Source organism: Argopecten irradians, chromosome 9 (genome assembly GCF_041381155.1).
Source record: "Argopecten irradians isolate NY chromosome 9, Ai_NY, whole genome shotgun sequence".
Taxonomy (NCBI): domain Eukaryota; kingdom Metazoa; phylum Mollusca; class Bivalvia; order Pectinida; family Pectinidae; genus Argopecten; species Argopecten irradians.
Window position 1 is genome coordinate 15,912,621 of NC_091142.1, and position 27,811 is coordinate 15,940,431.

Below are 27,811 nucleotides of genomic sequence, written 5' to 3' on the forward strand. Positions count from 1 at the left end.
GTGAATATGATTAAAGATAAATTGATAGTTATCAAATCAACAAATAAAAATGTAGGCATAGTGTTCGGACTATTACACATTAGCAACTAAATTTAATTTCTTTAACTCTATCCACATAGATGAGTGGTGAGTGATCTCCGACAGGTAAACATTCTATTCGGCACTTCCTTTTCAGAACCTACACGCCACACTGTATTTTATGGCTTCATTCGGAGCCCCCACTCCTATTGTGCAAATTTAAAGCTTACCTGTAGAAGGCGTTCACTCTAGTCATTAATGCTATAACGGCCCAGTGTGTGTGTGCGGGTGTCTAAACATGGATGAAACTACAACAGCCCTCGAATGGGGAGACATTTTAGTCGTCGTGGGATATTTCGTTGCTGTCATTGGTGTGGGAATAGCGGTAAGTCCCAAATATCCATGTTTGTAAATGTTGCCCTAAAGCACAAATTCTGCAGAGGTGTTTACAGAATTTGCAGCATATTGAAATATCAAAAAGGTACATAGGTTGTATTGCACGGAGGATTATTTATTGACGGGGTGAATTGATTACATTTCAATACTTATGTATATATGTGTGTCATTAACACATGATGAATATCGTTAATTACCACATAGAATCCAAGCAATTTATAGATACAGTTGAGTGTATTTACGACGCGCAGGCCGGTTTTCATTTATCCTATAGACACTCAAAATTTCACAAGATCACTGACCGGCTTGAATATATTGACACACAGGTGAATAATGACGAGTACGAGGTCAGCTGATTCTCTCAGATACTTATACATTAGCTTTAACATATATATACATATGTAGGTACATGCATATGTGTGAATAGTGCGTGTTTGTCACGTACAAAGTCATAAGCTCATCAGACTGGAACGACCGTAATATTTACGTCGATGACGCTCACCTGTGTGCTATAAAATATTTATGATAGAACGCAAAAGCTTTCTGTTGTGAAATGATGGGATGATTTTAGTCAAATGGGAAAACGAAAATACAAGGTGTGATGTAACCTGCAAAACAAGAATTCTAGAAAAGCAGGGGATTCAGTGGATATCCTTGCATCACAACATTCTTTATTCAAAAGAAATTCACAACTCCAAACAACATTATCCATTTCTATTCAAATTGATTTGCAAAGATGTTTATGCCGTTCCTAGTACAACAGTACAAAGAAAAGAGGATATTGATACAGCAAAATAGGTAGAAACGATGATGTACCTTCAAAGCCAATTTTCATTCCGACTTGTTTCAATAAACTTCATTAACAATAAGGGACGACTTTAGTTTGATCGACTGCATGGTACTTAAATTTTGGGTCTCGCACAGTACAATTTCGTATGTACGAGTTTATCTTTGATAGTGTTTAGTAAAACAGTCGGTATTTTTTTGATAAAAAATTGATCCCATTTGATTAGAACCGTTTACGCTGTTAACTACGTGACATAACCTATTATACACCTAGCACAATATCAGACCAACGCAATCTCATTTCTGACTATCTCACCTCACATCAAATTTAGCGACGATTTTCTTGTCACGTACTTCAACTACATCTATATGTAAATTTTAATGGAATTTTTTATCAAACCTTGCATTTGATTTCGACTGACAGCGTAAACGGAGTGAATATATCTGATATATTCTTTTGCATCAAAATTTGATTGATTAGGTGTAATGGAAATATAATCATGAGTTTATATATTATATTTGAAATGTCTTACCTAGATACATGTATCAATTGTGAAGCTTGCATACGAGAATTTAACTCAGAAATACGTCTCTTGGCTTATTAAAATCTTTCGATTATATAATTACATGATTTACGCTACTCTCATTACCCGAAAGTCGGTTGATCGCGAAAATTCACCCCACGCGTAATATTTTGTACATAAATGAACTTTGCTGTTAAAAGTCTGAAAGTGTATCTTTCGCGAAAATACAAATGTAACAACATCGTGAACATTTTATACATGCAAATCTGAAAGAATCGTGAAAATAAGCACTCCCGCAAATATCCACGTTTATAGTAGTACAACTTTCCGGTGTAGTTTGAAACGTACTTATCAACTTTAAATTATGTTTTAATCCCAGAAGATAAGATTTATCACCAATAATCATGAGACATATATTCCTTTGATGCATTATAACCATGCAGACAAATCGATTATAGTCCGGTAGATAATACCATTTGAGTATTTTTAACTACTTGTTTGTAACCGGGAAACTTGTCAAGTCAGTAATAGCGGTCTTCGTAGTAGAAGTAAACATTTGTTCAAGGCAGATCAATAGATGCAGGTACTAAATCAAGACACGTGCACTTCTACACGACATACAAGGGGATTATCTTTCACCTGATTTTGTTTTTATTTTGTATGACTCTTATCACTGAGCGCTGTTTCTTTCTTCATTTAAAAAAAATGTACAGTTTTATCCGGCAATTATGTATGCTATTTAGGAAATAGATTGAATATAGTCTTTGGCCTACACTAACATACTCATGTATTCTTTACAAAGTTGTTATATGCACGGCACACTGAACTACGGAACTTGTTTCTTACGTCAGTTACGAAATTAACTTTATTATGTGTTGTCTCAAAATAGTTTTTTTCAACACCGTTAGAATACCACAATTGAATGGGATTTTCTTACGTAACCCGTGTAGACTAGGTACATGCAGCTAGCATTCAATCTGTATAAGCTTTGAAGAGATATTTACTCAAGTGACAAGTGTCAGGTTTTCGAATAAGGGCAAAACTTGCTTAACAAAAAGCTGTTATTCAGAATGAAACCAAATACCTTAAGTGTAACGTCATCGCCTGTTTTTAGCTACAAATGTACAAGGCCATTTCAAAACATGTTTACACTTCTAAACACAAAAACAGCATTTCTGCACCTTAAGAAATCATATTTTTATTTTTGTCATTTACCAGTGTTTAAAAGTTAACAATATACTAATTATACATTACATATCCCTACACAATTTGATTAAGTAATAAAATGTAAAATATTTAATTGAAAAAAGCCCTAAATCAATTGTTTTTGGAACATGTCGATGTGTCACTCTATATCAATATGTCAATTTATTTTTTTATGATATGCACTAGTAAAACTGGAAAAGTTTAAAATGTGAAAAGTTTACACACGACGGACGACGACGGACAAACGATGATGACTATAGATCATCATATCCTGACCGGGTCAGATAACCCTAAAATCTTCTATGAAGGATGATGTGCTCTATGATTTCTAGATTGTGATTTATATTCATATCTTAAATTCTATAATCATATCTTTAATTGTCCTTTTACGTTTCATATTTGTACTAAAATCCATATCTGCATCAAAAACGAACATGTACATTCTATTGTGTTGACTTGCTTTAACACGGATATGACAAATCGTTATGACGTCATGTTACAGATAACAATATCATCATGTATAAGTTTTGTGGTATATGAAGTATTCAGCACACCCTTTAAGGTCATTCCAAGTTTTATATAATTACACAAATTGTTCAACTGTTACTCACAAATACAACTTTCTCTCTAGATACATGGCAATGGATATTTCATTAAAGTTGTAGGTGTGATGTATTATCTTTCAAGTATCATAACATCATGATAACATATATTACTTTTTTGTTGATATGTAATCCAAAGATGGATGATTTCTAACGTTGATTAAATTTGTAATCAATATTGACATTAAAACCTTTTAATAAATGTAGTTATATAAAAATAAATCTTCAAAAGGCTAGGTATACAATTTTGTTAACAATTGCTGGTGGCTAAAATTCGTTAAACCTACTAAACCAAGCGAAATTTATGTTGGATGAGTAGTTTTTAATCGTGCACCTACATAATCAGGTATTATAACATGACAAAGGTAGCGTAGTCTCGAGCCTTTCTCCACCTACAGGTAAATCCTCCTTAATAAACATTCCTGTTTATCAGACTTTTTCATAATAAGTGTTAAAATTTAACATAATACACTTCACTGTAATAGGTAAAAAAAATAGGTATAGTAATATATTTGCGAGCATGTTATAGTCGACACTGTTTATGATACACAAATGTCTACTTGTTTACCGCAGTACATCAATACGTGCACTCCCACAGTCTTTCACTTTGAGTTACGTTCCGTCTCTTGGTTAAGAATAAACCTACAGTTTTATAGCATTATGTATTATGCGTCGATTCATCATCGAGAATTAATCGGCAGTCAGCAGTGAAGTAATAATTTTTAATTTTTGTTCTGATTTCTTACACCATTTTTCTCTTCTCTTTTTTTCGATCTATATTAACACGTTGTAAACGGAACATAACCTACTTTTTGTTACCCCATTGCACACTCAATATATTCTAGATCGACGGACCCAAACATTCCACATTGTGTGTTACTATCATGTTACACACTTGTCATTGAATGTAATCTACCGACTTCCCTGGTTCTTAAACTGAATGTCTTGCACTATTTATATTTTTAAAGGTAAAAAATGTTATTCTATAATGCAAAGTTACAGCATATCCCATGATACTATATTTACACACTATTGCATTACGATACTGATATAAGGACAAATTATATAAGTATTAGGCGTTTTGATGTTGATATAAAAAATCAATTACATAATTGTCAAATATGTCAAATGCTATGAAAATGAAATTAGGATGATATTTTTCTCATGCTCACAAGAAACTAACAATACTTGTGACATGCATATGTTCACTGAGCGTGTTTATTTAGAAATCAGCTGCCGAGTACATGTATTCGTGACCTTGACATTAAGGTAGCCCTGCGTTCCAGGTCAGTGAACACGTATAAAGACGTCCTTATCGGAAGGGTATATATAGGCACACTTTATTTAGAAACTTAAAAAACTCAACAAAATAATCAATACAGGAAGGGTGCATCACCGTTTTATTTTTAAACTTCAAGTTGTCTCCTTAGTGTGATAAAACGAAAAAATATACACTTCCTTTTTTTCTGAAATACATATATGTTCCATTTACTTGCAAATACATATTACCATAGGAATTTTAAGCAGAATTTGTGTCAAGAAGTAGTAGATTAAAATATATGTCGAAATGGCATACAGGTAAGCTAAGTTTAACGTTAAAATGAGAACCCAGAACGGAGACACTTAATAGCTGTGCATCTTCGGTGGTAGTCAATTCATGTCCTTCAAAACAGGTTTAACAAGTTTTCACATTTCAGTGGTTTCCGTACAAAATGTGACGTTTAGCATTCTGAGCACAGTCCCTTGGTGAATTAATTAACGGAGTAAATGTGTTGCTGGTAAAACTTTTCCGAAAAAAAATGAGAAAGTCAAGTGGATGATAACAAACTGTATGGATTAAGCTACTGTTGAGAAAGCTATCATTTATTAATAGAACGTTTTCAATGTGCACATTCGTTACTCTTTAAAACAACATATAAATAGTATACATTGTAGTTTTAAATACAAACTAGGATATATATTAACATTAAAATTACACTTTGTAGATAAATTATACTATATAACAATAGTTATTTTCTATTTCGATTTCAGAATATTTAAGTTTTCATAATTATGTTAGCGAGACTTGAATGAAATAATACATATTTCTTCCTTTTAATCTACAGGTACCTTACTTTGGTGAAAATATTTTTGATTACTATGTACAAATGTATTTTTCGTTTTTATCACGTTCCCGCTTGGTTCATAAATGTGGCAAAGCCTTAGGAAGGACAGTTATTAATTATCATGCTGGCAACGATTCTAGGAGTGGTCTTATCTTATATTAATGTTTTAATAGTCGTCCACACAGTCAGAAGGTCAGATATGGAGATTATATAGAAAAGTACATAAAATCTTAACATATTTGGACACCTGATGACTTCTCTTACGCAATGTTACATGTTATACATACGCCGGGTATTTGTTATTTCGTTATCGCATTGTAAACATTATCAAGGTGACCTTAAACGAGATACAAATACCCTAAAACATGTTAAGAGCTTACTTGAGATGTTTACCATTTAATGAAAGAATATCAATATTATAACTGTTTTTAGCATCTATGCAAGCTTTAATTTACTAATTTTTGTTCTGAAAAACACAGGTAATTTTTTTGTAGATTTTCTACCCGCAATTGTTCAATATGTATGTTGAATTCATTCAATCAAAAACATTTGCACAACGTGTGTTTTACGATGTAGCGTTAGAATATCCCACAATGTGTGTTTTACGATGTAGCGTAGAATATCCCACAATGTGTGTTTTACAATATATCGTTAGGATATCGCACAATATGTGCTTAACAATATAACCGTAGGATATCACACAATGTGTGTTTACAATATAACATTATTATATGGCACAATGTGTGTTTTACAAAATGTGTGTTTTACTGTAATTGAATAATGTTAGGATATCACAAAATGTGTGTTTTACTGCTACTATATAACGTTAGAATATCGCACAACGTGTGTTTTTACTACAATATAACGTTAGAATGTCGCACAATGTGTTTTGTGTGTTTTACTGTAACTATATAACGTTAGAATATCGCACAACGTGTGTTTTTACTACAATATAACGTTAGAACGTCGCACAATGTGTTTTGTGTGTTTTACTGTAACTATATAACGTTAGAATATCGCACAACGTGTGTTTTACTACAATATAACGTTAGGACGTCGCACAATGTGTTTTTTTTTACAACATAACGTTAGGATATAGCACAATGCTTGTTTTACAATATAGCGTAAGAATAAATATTATGGAAATATGAGTGGTATATCAAAGATGTAATAACGATTGTCTTGGCAGTTTATTGTTCACTTATTCCAAATACAATGACACCAAACTCACCACAAGCAAATGTTTGATTGAATATACTGAAATTGTGAATATTCTTGATGGACTATTAAAACAATCGACCGATTTCGTTGGTCTTACTACAACTAGAAATACGTTATATGGTGCATTCTAGTGGTGCATTTCAAATATCATCTCAAGTAGAGAAATTATAACCAACTACAACCAAAAAAAGAATGTACTAACACTTGCTTTTAATATCAAAGAAAGAATTTTATTGATGGTAACATTTCACGCTTCACACGGTTTATGTTCACCTAGTCCGTCTACTTGAGAGGTCACTGCGTACACTATTGCCTGGAAGACAACTGAAATTTACAAAAGGCCCCGACAGAAAATGACCATACCGAGAATACAATGGAGGCCATTCGAATCCTCCGAGGACATTTATCAACAGTTAATGATATATCGACACCTGATAAGGATCATTACGAACTCGGTCACTTCATTCTTCAGATACCTTATAGATGTAAAACTTGTGGTGGTCAACATCACACCATGATGAAACGAGGTCATTTAAACCTAGAAAGAAACATGCGAGGATAAAGCATTGATGTATGTTAGGTTCATTCGGTTTTATTTCGTCCACTTTTTCACGGAGACACACAACACTTATACCAATTATTACGTCGTATATTTGTGAGCATAACGTCATATTTCTACACAAAAATGTAACGTCATGTTCGCGCGAAAAGTAATGACGTAACAATCAGAATGATGGTTTCTCTGTCGATGCTACATTCCGATTGGTCAAAAATGAGTGAATTCACTTGGGTGAAGCACATCGCTTTTATGTTCATCGTAAAACCCTATATTTCTCTGAGAAAAATGTAATAAATTATTTCATATAGACCTTATTTCACTTGCTCGAATACATTTTAATTTTTTATAAATAATAACATGTTATTATTAATATATTATCTGGTTGAGTATTCATTTCGTATTATATGTTCTGCAGGAAGTAATTTTAGAATTATTAGCAAGTTTACTTCCATCTATTTATTAAGATAGTGTTTGCCACTTTGTTCTGGATAGACTCAAAGACAACGTATATGCTTTCTCATATTGGCACAGGGTTAAAATGGCTAGCAGGTTCTTACTGGCAGACACAGTCAAAGTGACTACCCTTAAAATCAACACCATGAACATAATGAGGTCAAAACTGGGCGTCACAGTTGAATGCATACTCCGAGGGGGTACTTCGAATCAAAACACAATACGTGGATGACCTCCATTACCTTTTATAGGCCATGAATGAGATGATAAACACATTCATGGCCGCTCAATGTCCCCCTCTATAAAAATCGGCCGGAATGAAAGAAATGTCCGCACTGAATGCGACAGCTGAACTTTTGATCTGAAATCCACCTCAATAATTACACACTATCTGTATACTTGGTAAGACATTAAAGTTATTTTAGTATCTTTCAACAAGCATGGAGATTGTTATGTCTGTATAACCATCAACATTGATTTTATGTACCGATGTCGAGTTTAATATTGAGACTTTAACGTTGACTTCTGGAACTTTAACCATATTGATTTTTGTAATTTTACCCTGATTTGTTTACTTGATACATGATGTGGCTCCAAATTAGATTCAACCAAATGAACTCCTTGGTAACCGGATGGGTATGATTCTTGGTGTCTTCGATAGCATACTTCATTGATATAGCACTACAAAAAGGGTAACAGTTCACTATACAAGAAGACACAACACTTATACACCGCGGGATCCCGAAACACGCACCACACACTACATACACTCAACATATCGCATATATGGGAGACCGTCCTTACATGATCCTGGCTGGACATAGTATAGTCAAACAAACAAACAAATGATTATCAAAACTTCCCATACCTTTAATTGCAATGCCATAGCTGTCGTTCGTGTCAAAGGCGATTGCTGAAACTAACTTACACAAACTGACATTTTATAACTTCAATGCACCACACGGAAAGACCTCAATAAACATGTCATTTACGTAGTCAGTGGTGATCTGTTTTGAGAACTTGGTAACGGCAGATATTATTGTTGAATATACTAGCACATGCCTTGTTTGAAGACACAACACGAATATACCGAAGTCTCCCAAAACACGCACCTTGCACAAATGCACGCATCAACAGCATCCATTGGAGACCGTCCTTACACGACTATGGCTGTTAATAGGACGTTGATTAATCAAACAAACAATTGAACAAAATTGTAATTTATTTTGATCAATTTACTACCAGGTATTGCATTGCCTTTCCTCTCACATAATGTAGCAAATTATGTGTATGCGCAACAACACATGTATCTAAAATACGGGTTATGTGAACGAACATTTGACCTTGACCATTGAAATATGACCACACGAATATACAATTTAGAAGTTTGAATTTAAATGAAGTTACAATTCTCAAAATCAGGTGATCTAGATGAGAGGGACTGAAGCGACCCAAACGTGTCATGTTACTTTTAACCGTATTGGACCCAGAGAGCCACCAATGGGTATATCAAAGTTATAAGACTACAGTTATAAGACTACCCGAGTCGGGTTACATGTCTGACAGTTTGTACCCAAAGGCAGAACAAAATGTTTCAGAGAAACAAGAATACAGTACTCTCTTACCTGTGTCGTTGTCGAGCTCACACAGGTACGGGGTGTATATATATATGAACTATTTCAAAGAAAAACGCGTTGTCTGTGGAAATATCAGTCACGTCCTCTCCAAAATGTCTTAAACTTTGTATATAAACAGTCTCGTTTCTATTTACGTGTCAGTCTATACTCTATATATGATATAAGCGACTGCCACTACAATGTACCTATAGCTAGTAACTGAATTCATTTTGTACTTGTAATAATGTTTATTGCTAATCAATACACACCTTACGCAATTAGCCTGGGACAAAGGGCTTAAATACTAAAATGATTGTGAATGTTCAACAAAACAAGATATATCAATGGAAAGGCCATTTCTGTAAGACGAAATCTTACTATATTTCTCTCTGATATAAACATGCACACATACAAACATTCGGTTCAAAAGATGATAAATCACCGTTTAAGAACAAGGTCAATATTGAAGTGAAATGATTTCGCGTAAAATAAACTCGACAGCTCTTTTTGAATTCTAAAGTATTATATACCTTACCTAAATGTCCATTTTAGAGAAGATATAATAAAGGTCTTGCAGCAAATGAAATTGAATAAAACTGCTTATTTAAGTGTTTAAGCTACTCACCGTAACTACTGTTAATATTATACTCACCGTAACTACTGTTAATATTATATTTTCAGTCACTGGGTACGTGGGATATAAGGTACCCAGTGACTGAAAATATATATTATAATATTAACAGTAGTTACGGGCACATGTGACTAGTCCCAGGAGTATTAACAACAAAAGTTAATATAACATATATTAGATAAATCTATATCTTAATGGATCGCTCTCTTGTTGTAGTCGTCATGCCGAAACAGAGGAAGTGTGAGCGGTTACTTTCTGGCAGGCAGGACCATGAACTGGATCCCGGTATAGTATAATGATTCTAACTTCGTAATAGATGATTCGGTAATTATGTTCTCAACGACAAAGATTTATAGCCCAAAATTAATACAAAATATGTTAAAGATGCTCCACTGCTGACAAATGACATTTTTTCACTATCAAAAACACGAGTAGACGATTCTCTTCAGTTACAAAAGTTACTTACTTTACACCATTACCAACATTGAAAAGTTTGAGCTTCTAATTTCACTTCAAGTTAAAGTTACAAAAAATAATTAATTGCATCCCGAAAAAAATTCGTGGCACTATATCCTATATGGAATTAAGTACTGATTGCGCATGCACCAAAGGCAAAATAAAGTATTTTATAATATTTTTTTGTGTTAATTAGACATGTATATACACGATTAAACACCAATTATTGTTCAAGTGATTAATATAATTTATGCTCTGTCGGCGGCGGTGGAGCATCTTTAACGTTTGTTTATCTCTTTAAATTTTCATGGTGTAATTTTGAGAAAGCTGCTTTATATTTTAATATCAAATTCAAAATAACTTATGATGCCCCTTGTTCCCAGTTCCTAGGGCGAAATGCGTTTTGGACTAAAACAAAATCTAGTCAAGCAATGTTACTGGGTGAAGACTACTATTTCTGATAATATTTGAAACTTACCTAATCCTTGTGTTTAAGGTTTTAATTTCCTGTGGACACTTAGGTTTTGTTTCATATTTAATGCAAGTTTAACTTTATTGTTTAATGAAATGTCTTAACTCAAAATTTTTCATATGAAGAGTAAAGTAGACTTTAAAGTTAGGTACCTTACCTAAAGTATTATGCTTTTCGTTGATGGAATTAAAATTAAGGAAGGTTCGTGAAGATGATTTTTGATTTATTATTTTCTTTACATACTATCTAGGTTGGAGCCTCGCTCTTCGCTAGTAACATCGGAAGTGGTCATTTTGTCGGGTTGGCAGGATCTGGTGCCGCTGGCGGTATTGGTATAGCTGTATTTGAACTGAATGTAAGTTTTAGGACTGGTTTAATTATGTGGTGTTGCTACAGACATTATGGGTTCCTTAAGCTTACAAAATCTAGTGTGTCCATATTGAAAATCATTTCCCATATCAGCCGAACTAATATGTAATAAACAAAACGGAGTCAAACCAAACTAATGAAATATTTTCTCTCATTTACAACAAAATAGCTCAATAAATTATAGAAATGGATATCTATGGGATGGTTTTACGCTAAATATTATCAAATAGACAGAACCATATCCTCTTGTTATAATCGCGTTTAAAAACGTGTATCCTAAATGTAATCGAGTTGTCTTTCTTCGTATCACTTATTTGCTGTGTGGGTCGTAATGTTTCAAGACTACGTTGGTGTTTGAAAGATTAGGTTAAGAAGGAGCTTGCTGTCCATTTACATTGTCGGTTTTCATATTGAAAATCATCCGTTTTAACATTTTTTATGACATATAGAAGAAACATTTTCCCATTAAATATTTACTATTTGTTCTTCTTGTTGTAGTTTCAAATCTTCCTTTCACTACTTTTCAGGCTATATTTATCCTGATGATGTTAGGGTGGCTGTTTGTCCCCGTCTATGTCGCCTCTGGTGTAAGTACAAGTTGGATTAAAAAGGATATTCCTTTAAAAATAATAAAAATCATACTTAATTGTTTTGTACATAGCAAAAGTGCAATGGTTAATTTGTGATTAATACTTCCTTGATGAATTATGTTTTGCGTCTTTTGGCACATTCCTATATAATAACTCCATTAATGTTATTATAATTCACTGTTGATATAGAGAAAATGGGAAAAAATATTTGTGTATATAAATATAAATGTAGGCTGTTAATGGATGTTCATTATGATGTACACGAGTAATGTCCCTTAAGTTGTTTTAAAATACATGTAAAACAATTTTCTGTAGGTGTTCACCATGCCGGAGTACCTACAGAAACGATTTGGAGGCCAAAGAATCCGGATTTACCTGTCTGTTCTTGCCTTGATCCTCTACGTGTTCACAAAAATATCAGTAAGTTCATTAAGTTTACTTGTTGTCAGTAAAATGTGACCAGATATGCTTGTTTCGGCGGCATGTGTCAGTAATAATTTTAAAAGCACTTTAAAAGGGACCAGAGTTGTACTATTACAAGGAGACACACTATGAATATTCCACCGCCTCCCATAACATATTGCTCTCATGGTAAGCCGTCCCTAAATACCCTGGCTATAGGTGGGACGTTGAACTTAGCAAACCAAAAAATCATAAGGTCTGTTGTGATCTAGATTTGAATGATATTTGTTGTTGATGAAGTGAAGAAAAGCTATACCCATTTTGGGGAGAAATATGAAATTTTCAGAAATGCATCGAGTCATGTTTAAAGTCGGGAGTCGTGTAACAACCATTATCTAACTGCATGACCGTAGCTGTTAATAGGACGTTAATTAAGCAAACAAATGAACAAAGTTAACTGCATCATCAGTTTATGGTCGTCTATTTGAGAGAATGGTGCTTGAATTTTTTTTTTTAATTTTGTCCTTGTTAATGTGCTGTAACAATTACTGAAATGTGTTCTCTCCTATAAACTACCTATACGTGTAATACTGGCTGGTCTAGGGCAATATATATACTCATGTCGCCTGAGACTGTATTGCATGACTACCGCTGCAATAAAGCCTTGTGACGTCACATCGTCAACAAAATTATTTTCTAGGTACAATTTTAACATTTTTTTTAAAACTAGAACTCGCGTTGAAAATATCATGCAATTTTCATATATGGAAAATTGACTTGCTGTTGCGTTTGTTTTTTAATAAATTTCAAAATGACGGAGAAAAATAGCACTTAAAATGCATTAAAACGTAGAAGTATGAGAGAAAAGTACTCTTTCATACGTGGATACGTAGAGTCTTATAATGTTTTAGGTTTAACGATGAAATGCTTTGTTACAATAAAAAAAAATTCTATGGTACAAAAGCTATTATGATAATGTTTTCTTTTTGTCTGTAGGCAGATTTGTTCTCCGGAGCACTCTTCATCACACAGACTTTTAAGGGTTTCAACCTTTACTTGGCGGTCATCATATTACTGGCTATAGCTGCCCTGTTTACTATAACAGGTAAGTACAACCTCGTTCTAACCAGTAGAGATGACCATCTGGAACCAGGTGTTGGAAATCTGATCAGGTCAATCATAGCTTAAAGACAATTTTAAAATCAAGATAAAAAAAATCTTGTAAAACAAAATCAACAAACGTTTATGCAATTCCGATATATTTCATTCACTACCTGTTTGTCAATATTAGGGAAGATAAAATCATAGGGGTATAACCTGTATGTGAATAACTGGTTATACGGCATTCTTGTTCGATTTAAATGAAACTGTTTGGTGTTAAAACTAGTTTACAGGGAAATACGTTGATAACGAGCATGCTTACAACGAATTCTTGGTTATAATGTAGTGATTTTCATTCCGGGTCGAAGTCCCTATATACAATTTCTGTGATATATGTATAACGAAGCAATTTTGTTGGTCCCCAGATGTTCATTATAACTGTTTTTACTGTATACACACTATTATATGTTTAGGTTATGATATGCAGGACTCCTTATAAGATAATTTCTAAAATCTTTAAATTCAAATGTCATGCATTTTGCACTGGATCTATACATGTACATGTCCTGAACGTATTGTAACAATGAAGTCGCCAGTATATTTCACGAGTTCCTATAACACATCTCGGCCTTCCTAGTATCCAGTAAAGACAAATATCCTCTTATGCCTAAAGGGAACTCACCAGCATATCTTTACCTTTGTATTTAGCGTTGCCGGGTCGCTACTATTTCAGTAAATACTTTTATACTATTTACTACAATACTGAGAACACAATGTAACTGTTTGATTGGGGACATGAAATGAATATACTCAAGTATAATTCTATACTAGAATAACTTATGTTATGACTCATGTTATCTATTTCTATTGTAGGAGGTTTAACGGCTGTAATCTGGACTGATTTCGCTCAGGTTGTCATCATGATTATCGGAGCGTTCATTCTGATGATAATGAGTAAGTTTAATTTGATTTTCATCACAACGACATTGTATATCATTTTCCGTCAACTCCATTAATATGTTACGGGTGATATTTTTCTTTGTGGCGTAGTAACTTGTCTAGTATGTACTGTAAACAATATTATTTTCGCGAGACACAAATTTTTTTTTGCTTTAATTAGGGAGTGAATTTTAACGCGAATGACGAAGCATCGTCAATGCATGTTTGTCAGTAAGAGCCATATGGTGTAAAGGCGACAAAATCGAATAATAACCGAGGGCGTTGTCTGATGTCATTTGATATACCACTAGAGCATTATAACATCTTATTGACCGAAACAAAGTTCCTTATTAGGGATTTTTACCACATTTTCAACCAAACTTTTTCAAGTATGATTTATTTTTGCGTTTTTCAGTATTTGAAAATCGACCGTAAAATCGTCGTGACAATGCGTTTGTTTGCAGCATTTAAAACTAATAGCATTCTGCTTGAATAATTAAAAAGTTATTTAAAAGTAAATTGGCATCTCGTTAATTTTGTAAAATTCACCTAATTGATTCACTATTATTATATTTATAATTGCGTTTTACTTCAATTATATATTTAATTAATTTACAATCATTTGCTAATGTAACTATAATACATTACGACTTATGACCATAACACTTTATCTATATTTACCACTTGTGTTCATAAACCCACGCTTACTGTCATTCAATGACCTATGGTCAGGTGACCTATTGCGATAGTCTTTTGTCCGTCGTCGGCCGTCGTACGTCGTCTGTAAACATTTCCTTGTGAACGCGATAACTTGAGTAAACATAAACCGAGCTTAATGAAACTTTGTATGTTGACTAACATTTGAAAGATTTGAAGGATTTGAAAATTTGATAGTAATTTACCGAGTTATTGCCCTTTGCACTAATAATTATTATTGGACACTATGAACACAATAATTTTAGTAAATATAAACCGATCGTAATGAAACTTTGTATGTAGACAAACATTGGAATGATCTCGGACGAGTTTGAAAAATCAAATTGATTCAACGATCATTTACGTAGTTATTGTCCTTTGCACTAATAATCATTATTGAACCTTGTGAATATGATAACTTGAATGAATATGCACTCAGCTTCATGAAACGTTATTTTTAGACTAAAATTGGAAAGATCTCGGACAATCTAGAAAATTTATCTGATTAGATCGTAACTTATGGAGTTATTGCCCTTTGCAATTATAATTTTTCAATATTGTGAACATGATAACTTGAGTAAATATGCACCGAGCTTAATGAAACTTTGTATGTAGACTAACATTGGAAAGGTATCGGACGCGTCTGAAAATCAGCTGGATTCGACGATCATTTACAGAGTTATTGCCATTTGCAATAATAATTATTGAAGCTTGTGAACACAGTAATATGAGTAAATATGCACGAAGCTTAATGAAAATATGTATGAAGACCTATTAGATTTATGTTCCTATTTTGTGAATAAAATCAGTTGGTTAGTAAATTGCATAACTCAAATATCAGGTGACCGTTAAGGCCCATGGGTCTCTTGCTGTGTTTTGGTGCGATTTTTTTCGGGATATCTGGTCGTCCGCGACATTCACTCGTACACGAACATAGTCGTGTAAGGTACCACATGAATTGTACAAATAAATTCAAGTGAATGCAGAAATAATAATAATCATTCACATTTTTAATAATTAAAGATATAGCATTTGGATATGAGGTTAAACACTACAGTCATTTTCCAATTTTTTTTAATAAACAATAAGTCTAGAAATGAAATATTTTCAAATACCATGAATGATTTTCATTTTCAAATATGGTAGATATATTTAATACTGATACAATAATATTTCATTTTGCGTGATGGAAGAACACTTAACGGGTTATCCCGCGGTTGATAGGGAATTGAAAAGATTAATATAATATTTCCCTACCTAGAGGGTGTGATAACGAAATCACAACCCGAGGGGTAATTCATGAACATCCAACGCGAGGCTTGCAGAGGAATTGCCCCGAGGGTTGTGATAGGTAGGGAATGATTCTTTTTCTTCCATCTACAAAAGAAAAAGAAGAGATAATAGCTTAGAAAGAAGCATTTTCACGGCGAGATGAACATGGTTCCGTCGTCTGCATGTCAATATTGATGACGTCATCGACCCTGTACGCCACGGTCACACTACATGAAGTCATGACGTCACGTAATTGTCTTCAGGTTCAAAAGGTAAGCGCACGCAATCTGTCATACCCTAGGGGTTGACAGAGAAAACTCCCATGGCTAAATCCGGTGACAAATTAGTGAGAGTGGGGGAAAACTCTGTCTTTTGCTTGGATAGGGAAACACAGCTCACACGCGCTTGACAATGACGTTATCGATACATGCAGAGACTATTATCGAGAAGGTCATTATTTTTTTCCAGACACATTGTGACGTCTCCGTGGAATAATTCTAACTAACTGAATTTCTTAAAAAGTATGGGAGAAAATTAATAACACATTGGTCTGTGAAGTGGACAGGGATATCGTGAAAGGTTTTGGCTTCCAACCCTCGACAGGCCTTGGGTAGAACAGCCAAACTATTTCACTCGGGTTGAGATTAATAGAATCTTTCACCCCCTGTGGGATGAGACAGGGGGATCCAACATGTGGATAAGTCGAAGCCGACGGGACCAGGAACACGTGTAGCTTGACTTTTTTCCTAGAGTGAGATAGATAATCCCCACACCGGTAAAATTTCGGATATCCGTACCCGGGGTAAGAGAATAATAGAATCTTACATGGGTCTGTGAAGTAGACAGGGATATCTCAACCCGAGTGAAAGATTTTGGCCGGTTAACCCGAGGCTTGCCGAGGGTTGAGATATCCCTGTCCACTTTACAGACCCAATCTTGTTTGATTCTCACAAAATGATGAAATTCCACTTGGTTTGCATCTTTTTCATCGCGCCATTATTGCAGGAACGTCGTTATGCGTCAAAATTGATGACGTCATCTACAATGCGCGCCGCATGTATTGATGACGTCACGTTATTGTCTAGCGCGTGTGAGCTGTCTTACACCCCCTGTGTCAGATATCTTTTCCCTAGCAACAACGGGATATCCCTGTGAAGTATGGGAGAAATATCTGTTCACTTGACAGACCTACGTAAGAGTATATTAATTTCAAACATTATCCCACTTAATTTATCCTGTATCCCATCATTAAACTTTAATCATGAATCTGTCAAGTGTCATACCCAACGGTATGAAAATCAGACAGCGTGTACAATCAATACAAATCGGTAATATATAACATATTAACATACATATGTATGGTGGTGAAATGCTTATCATAATTTAGTACATCAGATGATAATTACTCGAAATGTGATTGGATAACAGTCATGGTCTGTTTTGCAACAGTTCCCTGTCCTTCTTGACTACGGAAGACAATACCTGACTATGGGAACTATACCAAAGTATATTCCCCCGGGAATGAGCACGTGACCAAATATATGACGTCATAATAAATGTCATGTGACGTACTAAATCTATTATGGTCCTTTCCAGAGGGAATTGTTCTCCTATAGTGTTGTCTAATCGAAGATGATAATAATAAGATATTAAATAATAGAATAATATCATTATAGATTAAAGACAGTTTACTATAACATATTAATACATAGTGGTGGTTATATACTAAAGACAGTTGTTGATACATGGCGTTAAAGTCAGTTTATTACCACATTAATCATAACTTCCTATATTGCTCCATTCAGAAATGAAATCCTCCGTATACTCCGTTGCAGTGTCCTCTCAAGATGGCACCCAAACAGCATATAGTCGTAACACGGGCGTCAATGGGGTCAAAGTTCAAACACTTGCCCTATATTCTCCGTTCAGCAGACGCAAAAACATTTTTACAGGTAGTTTATTTCTTATTACAGTTTTTAAACCAAGCACCCAAACATGAAGTGAACAGAAGAGACTCCTTGATATCCGTGATGACGTCAGATATTACTAATTGCCGAAGATAACTAATTGTTTTAGAATTACTTTCGACCTAAAATTGTCGATGTAAATCATATATGTCTTTAACTTTGTTGAAATTGGTTTGAAATGAATAGTTGAAGGTGTCTTTAGTTTGGTAGTAGGTAAATCGATCGGAGGTGTCCAGGATCAGTCTTACGGGGGGATTTTCCTCCCTGTTCAGACAGAAATCAAAGGCTTCCAGTAGAACAGACTCAATGAACTTAGCTGTACATCCGTAAAGTTGCACAAAGTATGCATGAAGGCTCAAGTTACGACAATTCCGCGGAAATCCTCTATTAGTAAACTCATAAATAACACCATTTGTGGCGTGCTCTCTAAATCGTTGTTGAAATGACCTCGTGGTGTAGCCGACGTAGATGGGGTACTTAATTGTGCTGTTAGGGTCGGGCTTGACGAAGAACATGTACAGACCAGCTGAAGTTGGTATATTGTTAAAGTTATTGATGTCAACATACCTGCTTGTAGCCCCTATCCTTCTGAGAAAGTCATCAATGAATTCAGCATTGCACTCTGCGTAGTTAGCGTTATTCTCCATAGTTCTGTTGAGTGCTTGTGGTGGTATGTATAAGACGGAGCTTGGCAATAACCCTTCTGAGATTGTTGCTACTAACACGGTTGTAATGGAAATCTAGCCTATTAGACAGCGGTTGTAATGCAAATCTAGCCAATCAAAGTGATTTCCCGTCAGTATATCATATCGTTATTAGTCATTATTTTTATGTCCCTTGAGACCTAGTCGGAATTCTTAACACGAATGGTATTTTCCCTATTCATCTACAGTACTATCATTCCAAATCACACATTGTGTTGCATGTATATTTAAAGTTCATTTTTAAATTTATAGAAATCAATTGGCGACAACGTCAGCAGAGTATATTTTACCCCTAAAGGTATAATATCTATCGCCTTATTACAGTGATGGTAAACCCTACCAGAGCGATGAACATTGGTCAAACGTTATATGTTTTCACATATACAATTGCATTAACAACCATATGGTATAAATATGTTCAAACACAGATCGTAATTATTTTGAATGAACTGTGAAAGTAAATTAGGCTTTAATTAATGCATAAAAGTATATCTACATGGCAATTGATATCTCAACTTTTCATTTTAAAACATCTGCATTGTTTAGTGTCTTATCGAATGTTATCATCATATCAGCAAACAAATAGAAACAGTATCCCATGTATGGAATGTGTTGCGGTGTATGTACTCGTATGTCTGTATGTTTTGAAAGGTTATGGTATTTATTGTGTCTCCTTGTAATAGGGGAACGTTCTCCCTTTTTATAGTGCTATATCACTGAAGCATGCCGCCGAAGACACCGAACAAGCAAACCCCATCTGATCACAATATGACTGACTTGTTTTGAGCATCGTTACTCCAGGGGTTACTATTACTGACATTTTATCCACCTCTGGACTATATCATAGTGAAACTGAAGGCAGTTCAAGAGAAACAATCTGACCAATGACATTCCTACAAAGACTTCATTTAAAGATAACAGAGAAGAAGTAATGAGTGTTCCGCACATCGGCGGAATTTGCTGAGTAGTGCCGAATACTAATGAATTGTTACGTCATGATGACAAAAGAGCGTTAGATCGGTTTAATAGCATGATGCTAAAACATGTAAATCATAACATTTTATAGTGTTCCATTGTCGTATTCGGAGACGAAATCCTTCAAACAAATAGAAACAGTATCTATGTTCAATGATTTTGATATCTATCAAATCTTTGTCTAAAACTATCCGCACAAATCGTAAATTATCATATTTGTTTTACTACTTTCACGTCATTAAAGGAAATATCCCATGTATGGAATGTGTTGCGGTGTATGTATGTCTGTATGTTTTGGAAGGCTGCGGTATGTATTGTGTCTCCTTATAATAGTGGAGCTCTTGCAGTTTTTATAGTACTATCTCACTGAAGCATGCTGCCGAAGATACCGAATAAGCACACCCCTATCGGTCACAATACGACTGACTTGTTTTGAATATAGGAGATACCATTCTTGATACTCCATGGGTTATTATCGCTGACATTATATCCACCCCTAGACTATATCATAGTTAGACTGAAGGTAAAACAAATAAAGCAATCTGACCAATTACAGGCCTACAAAAGACTTCCTTGAAAGGTTACATCATTATCCGGTGTGTCACACACGTGTCTGAGACTAATATCCTGACTCGCCGGCCGATTTCCGTTAGTTCCGGAAACATGACTTGGAGATGAGATCATATATATGGATCTTTCAGTTGTCACTCGCAACCACTTATATTTTAGGGTGGACATTCTGCTCTCAAAACATATACTCGATCAATCCATCCTGAAAATGGCAAAATAGAAAATAGGTTTAGATGCTATACTTTAACAAATAACCGAAAAAACAACGAAAGTTCACTACCTTTTGTTTATATTTGATTTTATCATCTTCAATGTTTTATTTTCTTTATGAGTTATTGGTTCATCTTTACTGTTTAATGTTACTAGTTACTTGTTTAGTTGACATTTCATATCTTCATATCAAAGTTACATATTACGAATGTAAATATTCTTTTATGTGTACAATTTTGCTGACATCATATCATTGTCAATAGCATGTTCCAAATTTTAATTTTCTCCAACAGGCTTCATAGAAGTCGGAGGATATGAACAGCTGATAAAGAAGTATTTTGATGCGTGGCCCAACACGACTCGTTTGAACTACGCCAACATTTATAACAACTATAGCTACGCTAAATGTGGAATCCCTCCTGATAACGCCATGCACCTGATGAGATCAGCTGACGACGGTAGTCTCCCCTGGCCTGGCATCATGTTTGGTCTGACAATCTCCTCAATCTGGTATTGGTGTTCAGATCAGGTAAAAAAAATATAATACATTGTATATTTCATTGATTTAATTTTGTATCCGATCTTTGCTTATTATTAAAACGATCTGCCCGTACATTCCACGGTAGCAAATTGAAGATTACTTAAGACTGAAACGATATCTGGTTCTATTGTGTACTCTTCTGCTCCTGTAATTCCAATCAAATCATCAGATCATTTAAGGACTACCTTCCATGTAGGCACTATTTTGTGTCTGCATTTTTGGAGGCTGTGGTATGTTCGTGTTGTGTCAGCTTCTGATAGTTACGACTATAGACATTTTATAGTGCTATCTCACTGAAGCCTACCACCAGAGACACCAAATAGCAAATCTCAACCGGCACATTATTCGGACAACTAGCATATCAGTCGTCCCTACTCTTTTTATGCTGATCACTAAGCAGAAGCAGAAACTACTACCGAAACCATCGAATGAGTTGTTAAGTGTTCCTGGTCCCGTCGGCTTCGACTTACCCACATTTTACTTTAGATAACTATAAATATATATAATGTACATGACAGTGTATGTGTATATATGTCAATGATTTAGATGTTGGTTATTTTTCACTTAAATGTTTAAATTATTTATGGAAATTGATTTATTGAAATGTTGATTATGTATTTAATGGTACTGAGAAACATTAATGTTTATCTGTTGTCCAGGTTATTGTCCAGAGAGCTTTAGCTGCTAAGAACTTGTCACATGCTAAGGCAGGCACCATTCTTGCTGGATACTTAAAGTTTTTGCCTCTCTGGCTCCTTGTCTTTCCAGGAATGGTGGCCAGGATTTTGTTTCCAAGTAAGCCTTTAATATGGTACCTTAATAAAATCTGTCTCTTCTCTTTAGAAAATAATGAATCAAATACATAATAAATCATAAATTAGTTAGACGATTTTGTGCCTCTCTCCAAATACAGACAGACAGATATGCATAGATTCGAGATATAAAATGTACGAGTTAGTTAATACTGACAAAAGGTTAGTCAACGGTTAACATAATGGTCTAAAAATACGTTTTGCAATTTTAACCATATCGGATTTTATATTTCACATTTGCTCAATAATGTTTTGGCTAAGCAAACCAATATTTATATTTTTTATATTCTTGATTGCATTGAAACATTACTACCTTAGTTTTATGCAACATTTGCAGTTTCACAACTCATTCAGGCGTAAAAATAATAATGTATGTTTTGGTTTTGGTTTCTCATCATTGAAACATCATTGACTATAAAACACACCGGGATCTTCCTAAGTCTGGGATGTTCACCATATATGCAAGCAATTCTAAAATATCACTGTTGCAACACAAAAACATCCACCAATAGGTCATTTTCAAATTTCACAGATGAGGTAGGCTGTGCCGATCCCGATGTGTGTATGCAGGTTTGTGGTAGTCGGGCGGGCTGTACCAATATCGCCTTCCCTAGACTCGTCCTAAAGATCATGCCCGTAGGTCTCAGAGGTTTAATGCTGGCCGTGATGATGTCTGCTCTCATTTCGTCCTTGACCTCTATCTTCAACAGTAGTAGTACCATCTTCACAATGGACATCTGGCGACGGATTCGCAAAAATGCCGGTGACGTAGAGCTCATGATTGTCGGTCGGTAAGTGACGTAGTCCACACGTATTTATATGTTTAAAAAATGTGTTTTGGAGGAAAGTGCTTTAATACATTTGCATAACAAATTATGATAATTGAATGGTATTGACCTGTATATACTGTAAACTCACTTATTTTAGCGGTAGTTTTAAACTTAGCGCTTTGAAGAACTAAAACAAGTACAGCATTAAATTTTGTGTACGGTATTTTCGGGGGGTACTGAGCTACAGAATGGCGCTTATATACATGTATGACCACATTATTAAAACATAATTTACAGATTTTTGGATTTGCGCTAAGATTAGACTGCGCTGAAATAAGAACATCTGCAGTGTATAGTACGTTGTCGGAAGTTTTTACCAATACTGATTATATACCATTTCCACTACTTTTCAAAAAAAAAAAAAAAAAAAAAAAAAAAATACTGTTTCTTAAAAAACATTAGTAACATAAGGAACTATGTATCGATGGCCTAAGATGAGGTTACAGTACCAAACAAAAGCAAGATTCCTGCATAAACTATGTTAACAGTGAAGATTCGTTTCGCTGTTTTGCCGTCTGGCACAGTGATAATCAACTAACGCTCGGTAATTAGGACGACGGCGGGAAACATAAGACGCCCCGCGTTATGAAGATATACATATAATTTATTTAAATTTAATTACTCAGAGGCTGAGGATAGGTGTAGTTTTAACGGTAACCTAAAACTTTCGCGACTCAACAAAATTATCATTTTCTCGATTTGCATTATAATTTAAAAAAATAAAAGCTGTTTCGGAAAAGTAGTGGGCCTTTTATGTCTGTTTATGACTTTATCCATGTGTTTTGATAATTTCGAATGACATTCTTACCTTGTTGCTATAATCGATGTCTGTTGATTATGTTACAGTATGTGTGTTTTGATATTGGTGGTCATATCTGTTGTGTGGATTCCCATCGTACAGAACGTCTCTGAATTGTTCCATTACATCCAAGCTATCACAAGTTTTCTTGCTCCACCTGTATGTGCTATTTACATCCTCGCAGTGTTCTGGAAGCGAACAAATGAACAGGTGAGATCATCTATATATTAATAATTTTTGGTTGTGTTTTGTTCTTTTTTTCTTCAATTCTTTTTCGTTGGCTGTTTGCTTTTCATATTTCCAATTGGCTGTTCTTTCTACAAATAGGCTCGAACTATAAGTTAGGCAGCGTTCGATTTTTAGATTTTTTTTTCTAATTCTGTTCATTTTTTTTATTATCTACGATTGGTTGGACTTTCTACAAATATTGTTAGTATGACTGCGGCAATACGTTTGTGTTTTCAGTACAATTTCACTATCAAGTTAAAATTTGTTATTGTGTCTAGGAACTTAATTAATGGTCTAAATAAGGCAAGATGAAGTCTACAAACTGATAAATTAAAAACAGAAAAACGACGCCTACCGACCTTCTGTTTGAAGTCGTGTTCCCAGAATCACATATTATATTTTATTTGGCCTTTTTATCTACTTTATAGGGGGCGTTTTGGGGGTTGATGATTGGTTTGTTGACCGGGATGATACGATTTATTTGGGAGTATGTGTACACTGTACCACCGTGTGGCGAGGAAGCAAACGACACCCGACCTGCAATCATCTCTAAAGTTCACTACCTTCACTTTGGAATTCTCCTCTTTGGAATCGTCTTCATCGCTACCATCATCATCAGTCTACTGACGAAACCAATAGATGATAAGCATGTAAGTTTGTTTATTCTAAGATTTAATGAATAATTTTCCATTGTGCATAAATGTAGCTTTTATATGTGAAACCCAGATATTTTAAAATTTTCTTTAATGTTTATTATAAAATAACGTGGCGTCACAACCTGGCTATAAACATTTAATTTTGAATTCATAAAAAAATGCCAATGTATAAACAAAAATTAAATAGTACATTATGACTTATTTCAATGTTTGTCGAAAAGAAATCACTATGTTAATTCGTCGTACTTAACCATACTATTCGTTTTAGAGGTAAATGTGAATATTTTTTCTTAGCTTCCCCGCTTGATGTTCTGGAGCAGATTCAGTACTGCAGAGCGTGTTGATATAGATGAGGAGGAGAGGAAAGCAGAGGAAGTCAATAATCAAAACACGCTCAAGCTGGAAGATGTCCGTACGTATTAACCGCGCTTTAATATCGACCGATATATGGTATTTCTAATATTGATCATGTTGTTCCTGATCTTTTAAAGATAATAGTTTTGCTCGAAATGACCTTAACGGACCGTAACACAAAAACCAAATATATAATGCGTAATCGTGCAATCAGCGCAGTCGTATGCAAAAGGTATGGCAGAAAATTCTCTGAAATAAAATGACCACTAAAACGCTTGCGGTGAATCTAACTTCGTTTTCTTGTTCTGTTTTCTACAGAGCCTGAGGTGGATATACCATGCTACAAGCGAGCCTTCCAATGGGTGTGTGGAATCGAGAAAATGGTCAACCAACCTCAGATGACAGACGCAGAACGACAAGCTATAGAGAAGAAACAAACATCAATTGTCGAAAAGAAAACGTGGAAAACTGTACTTAATGTGAACGCCGTCCTACTTATGACAATCGCTGTGTTCATGTGGGGATTCTATGCATAGTTATGTAATTAGAATCAGCATCCTTATTTTCTTTTATCTGCATAATAATATAAGATTTTGTATTTTAAAAAGTATCATTATTGTAACTTTATATCATGTATTCAAGTTCATTATTATCTTTCTCTTTTCAAACATATATATGACATGATATTGTCGTAATGATTTAGTGAATTAAAATATCATACATATAGTTCCATTGAACAGGGGTTCAATGTATGTGCATAATAGTGTCTGGTGCTAAATGTATTTGTTTATTCCAATATTTCTAACAATTCATTTCAATATCATATCGCTTTTGATACCTAGGTTTCTAAGATTCTGTCAAAATATCAAATACATTGCTCACTTCTTTTTGAATTTGAAGAAATTTAAATGAGGTTTTCTGCAAAATTTTGTTTTATCACAAATCCCGTCTTGCATCAAGACTGAGATGTTTGATGTATATCACTCTTGTTATATTATCATTATGACGTCAGAATGGTAGTTACCATATGACGTCATCAAGTGAAAATGGCAGACTAACTATACTGAACTTTTATCACCCATTGACTGAATACATACTTTAACAGTGTAACGGCAAAGAACGGAAGTTAATATTTCCGATATGTAGAATTGCTTGTGTACATATAATATTAATGCAATGATGACATATTTCCTGTGAGTTATCCAATTGAGTATTGAGTGTATTCCATGTCGTTTTGTACTGTATTATAACATCTGTCCTTTACTGATCCATCATACCTTTTCTCCGCTTAAAATGACTTAGTCCTTATTTCATCACACGAGTATAGAAATCTACTGGCTCCAGAATCATGAAAAAAATCATTGACTTAAGTTTGAACGGTTTGTAACGTCATCTTTTTTTTGGCTAGGTCTACACTTAAGACAGTTGTAGTTGTTTTATGATCACGAGGGCTGGCTCCAGGATCATGAAACACTCTCAGACTAAGTTTGGACTTACCCAATCATAAATGACGTATTTTTTGTAACGTTGTCGTTGATTGGCTAACTCTAAACTTAAGACAGTTGTGGACTTAAGATTGTTTCATGATCCTGAGGACTGGTGTTAATTCTGCAGATCAACTGATTACTGTAAAATAAATTATTGTCGTGTGAGAATTAAGTTCGCGGATAAGAATGAATCACAACAAAATTTACCGGATCCACGGAAAAAAAGTCAAACATAGATAGAGTAAAGCGAAATGACTTGAAATCGCGAAACTACACGAACACGTAATAAAAACTTGAAAATGAGTCACCATGGATTTATGTTGGTTTACAGTATAAAGTTTGGTATTGGTATGATATCAGAGACTTCAGATATCGATTGTATTATAATACACAACAGTCACTGATTACAATGGTGCTTTGTTTATACTTTTGTAGTTCCAATATAGTCTCAAAGAATGATTTCCTACGTAAACTATTGTAAAGTATATTCAGATATCTTTGAAAATATTCACAGCATGTTAGGTTATTTCATCGGAGTGTGGACACGTGTAAATTATTTCGTATACTAAAATGGACAGATAATATTCGTAATGTGTATTTGACAACAATGCGCTACTTTTGTGGTTTGTCAAGGCCTCAATCGATGTTAGTATAAACATTCTAAGAAATCCGTGTAATTTAATGTAACGTTAATTAGTTTTTCGAAAAAAAAATTAAATCAAATATCCATTTTTTTTACTTTTCACATTCATATAAAACATTTTGGTAATTTGCTTGCAGTGAATATTTGTGTCATGCGACACGCTTGTGTATGTTATATATGTAAATCATAATGTTATATAAACATTAGTTTGCTAGAAATATAATACGTATTGTTAGTAATACGTGAACAAACAATACGGTTTAAAATGTTAGATATCAATATGTATATTTTTGTACGTAGACTATATAATGTATGTATATGGTTGGAAAATAAATGAACTTTGTGGTTATTTTGTTTTTACTTCGTAATCTATTTGGATAAAAATATACATTTTTTGAAAATGTATGACAAGGTAGATAATTCGTATCCACTTACCAATCTTTTTTATAACCATGGATCAATCATTATTGCTTGTATGGAATTTAAGTGCTTAAAATTAAAAAAAAAATGAAGACAATACTATTATATTGATATAAAATGGATAGGTATAATTATGCGAACTGTAAATCTGGTTTCAAACTACAAGATTCTACAAATGTACAACGTGGTTCTGAAGATTTG

At 34.2% G+C, this 27,811-nt stretch overlaps 1 protein-coding gene across 1 annotated transcript; it reads left to right on the plus strand.

Moving 5' to 3' along the window:
- The first annotated feature begins 236 nt into the window (after positions 1–236).
- LOC138331607 (sodium/glucose cotransporter 4-like) lies at positions 237–27,539 on the plus strand. The gene is made up of 14 exons (XM_069279320.1): positions 237–403; positions 10,334–10,402; positions 11,296–11,400; positions 11,942–12,001; positions 12,320–12,424; positions 13,403–13,511; positions 14,381–14,461; positions 21,134–21,369; positions 22,041–22,176; positions 22,726–22,984; positions 23,870–24,032; positions 24,479–24,700; positions 25,001–25,118; positions 25,379–27,539. Exons 1-14 carry the CDS (start codon positions 317–319, stop codon positions 25,594–25,596), a joined length of 1,968 nt encoding a protein of 655 aa, XP_069135421.1. The 5' UTR covers positions 237–316; the 3' UTR covers positions 25,597–27,539.
- The last annotated feature ends 272 nt before the right edge of the window (positions 27,540–27,811 follow it).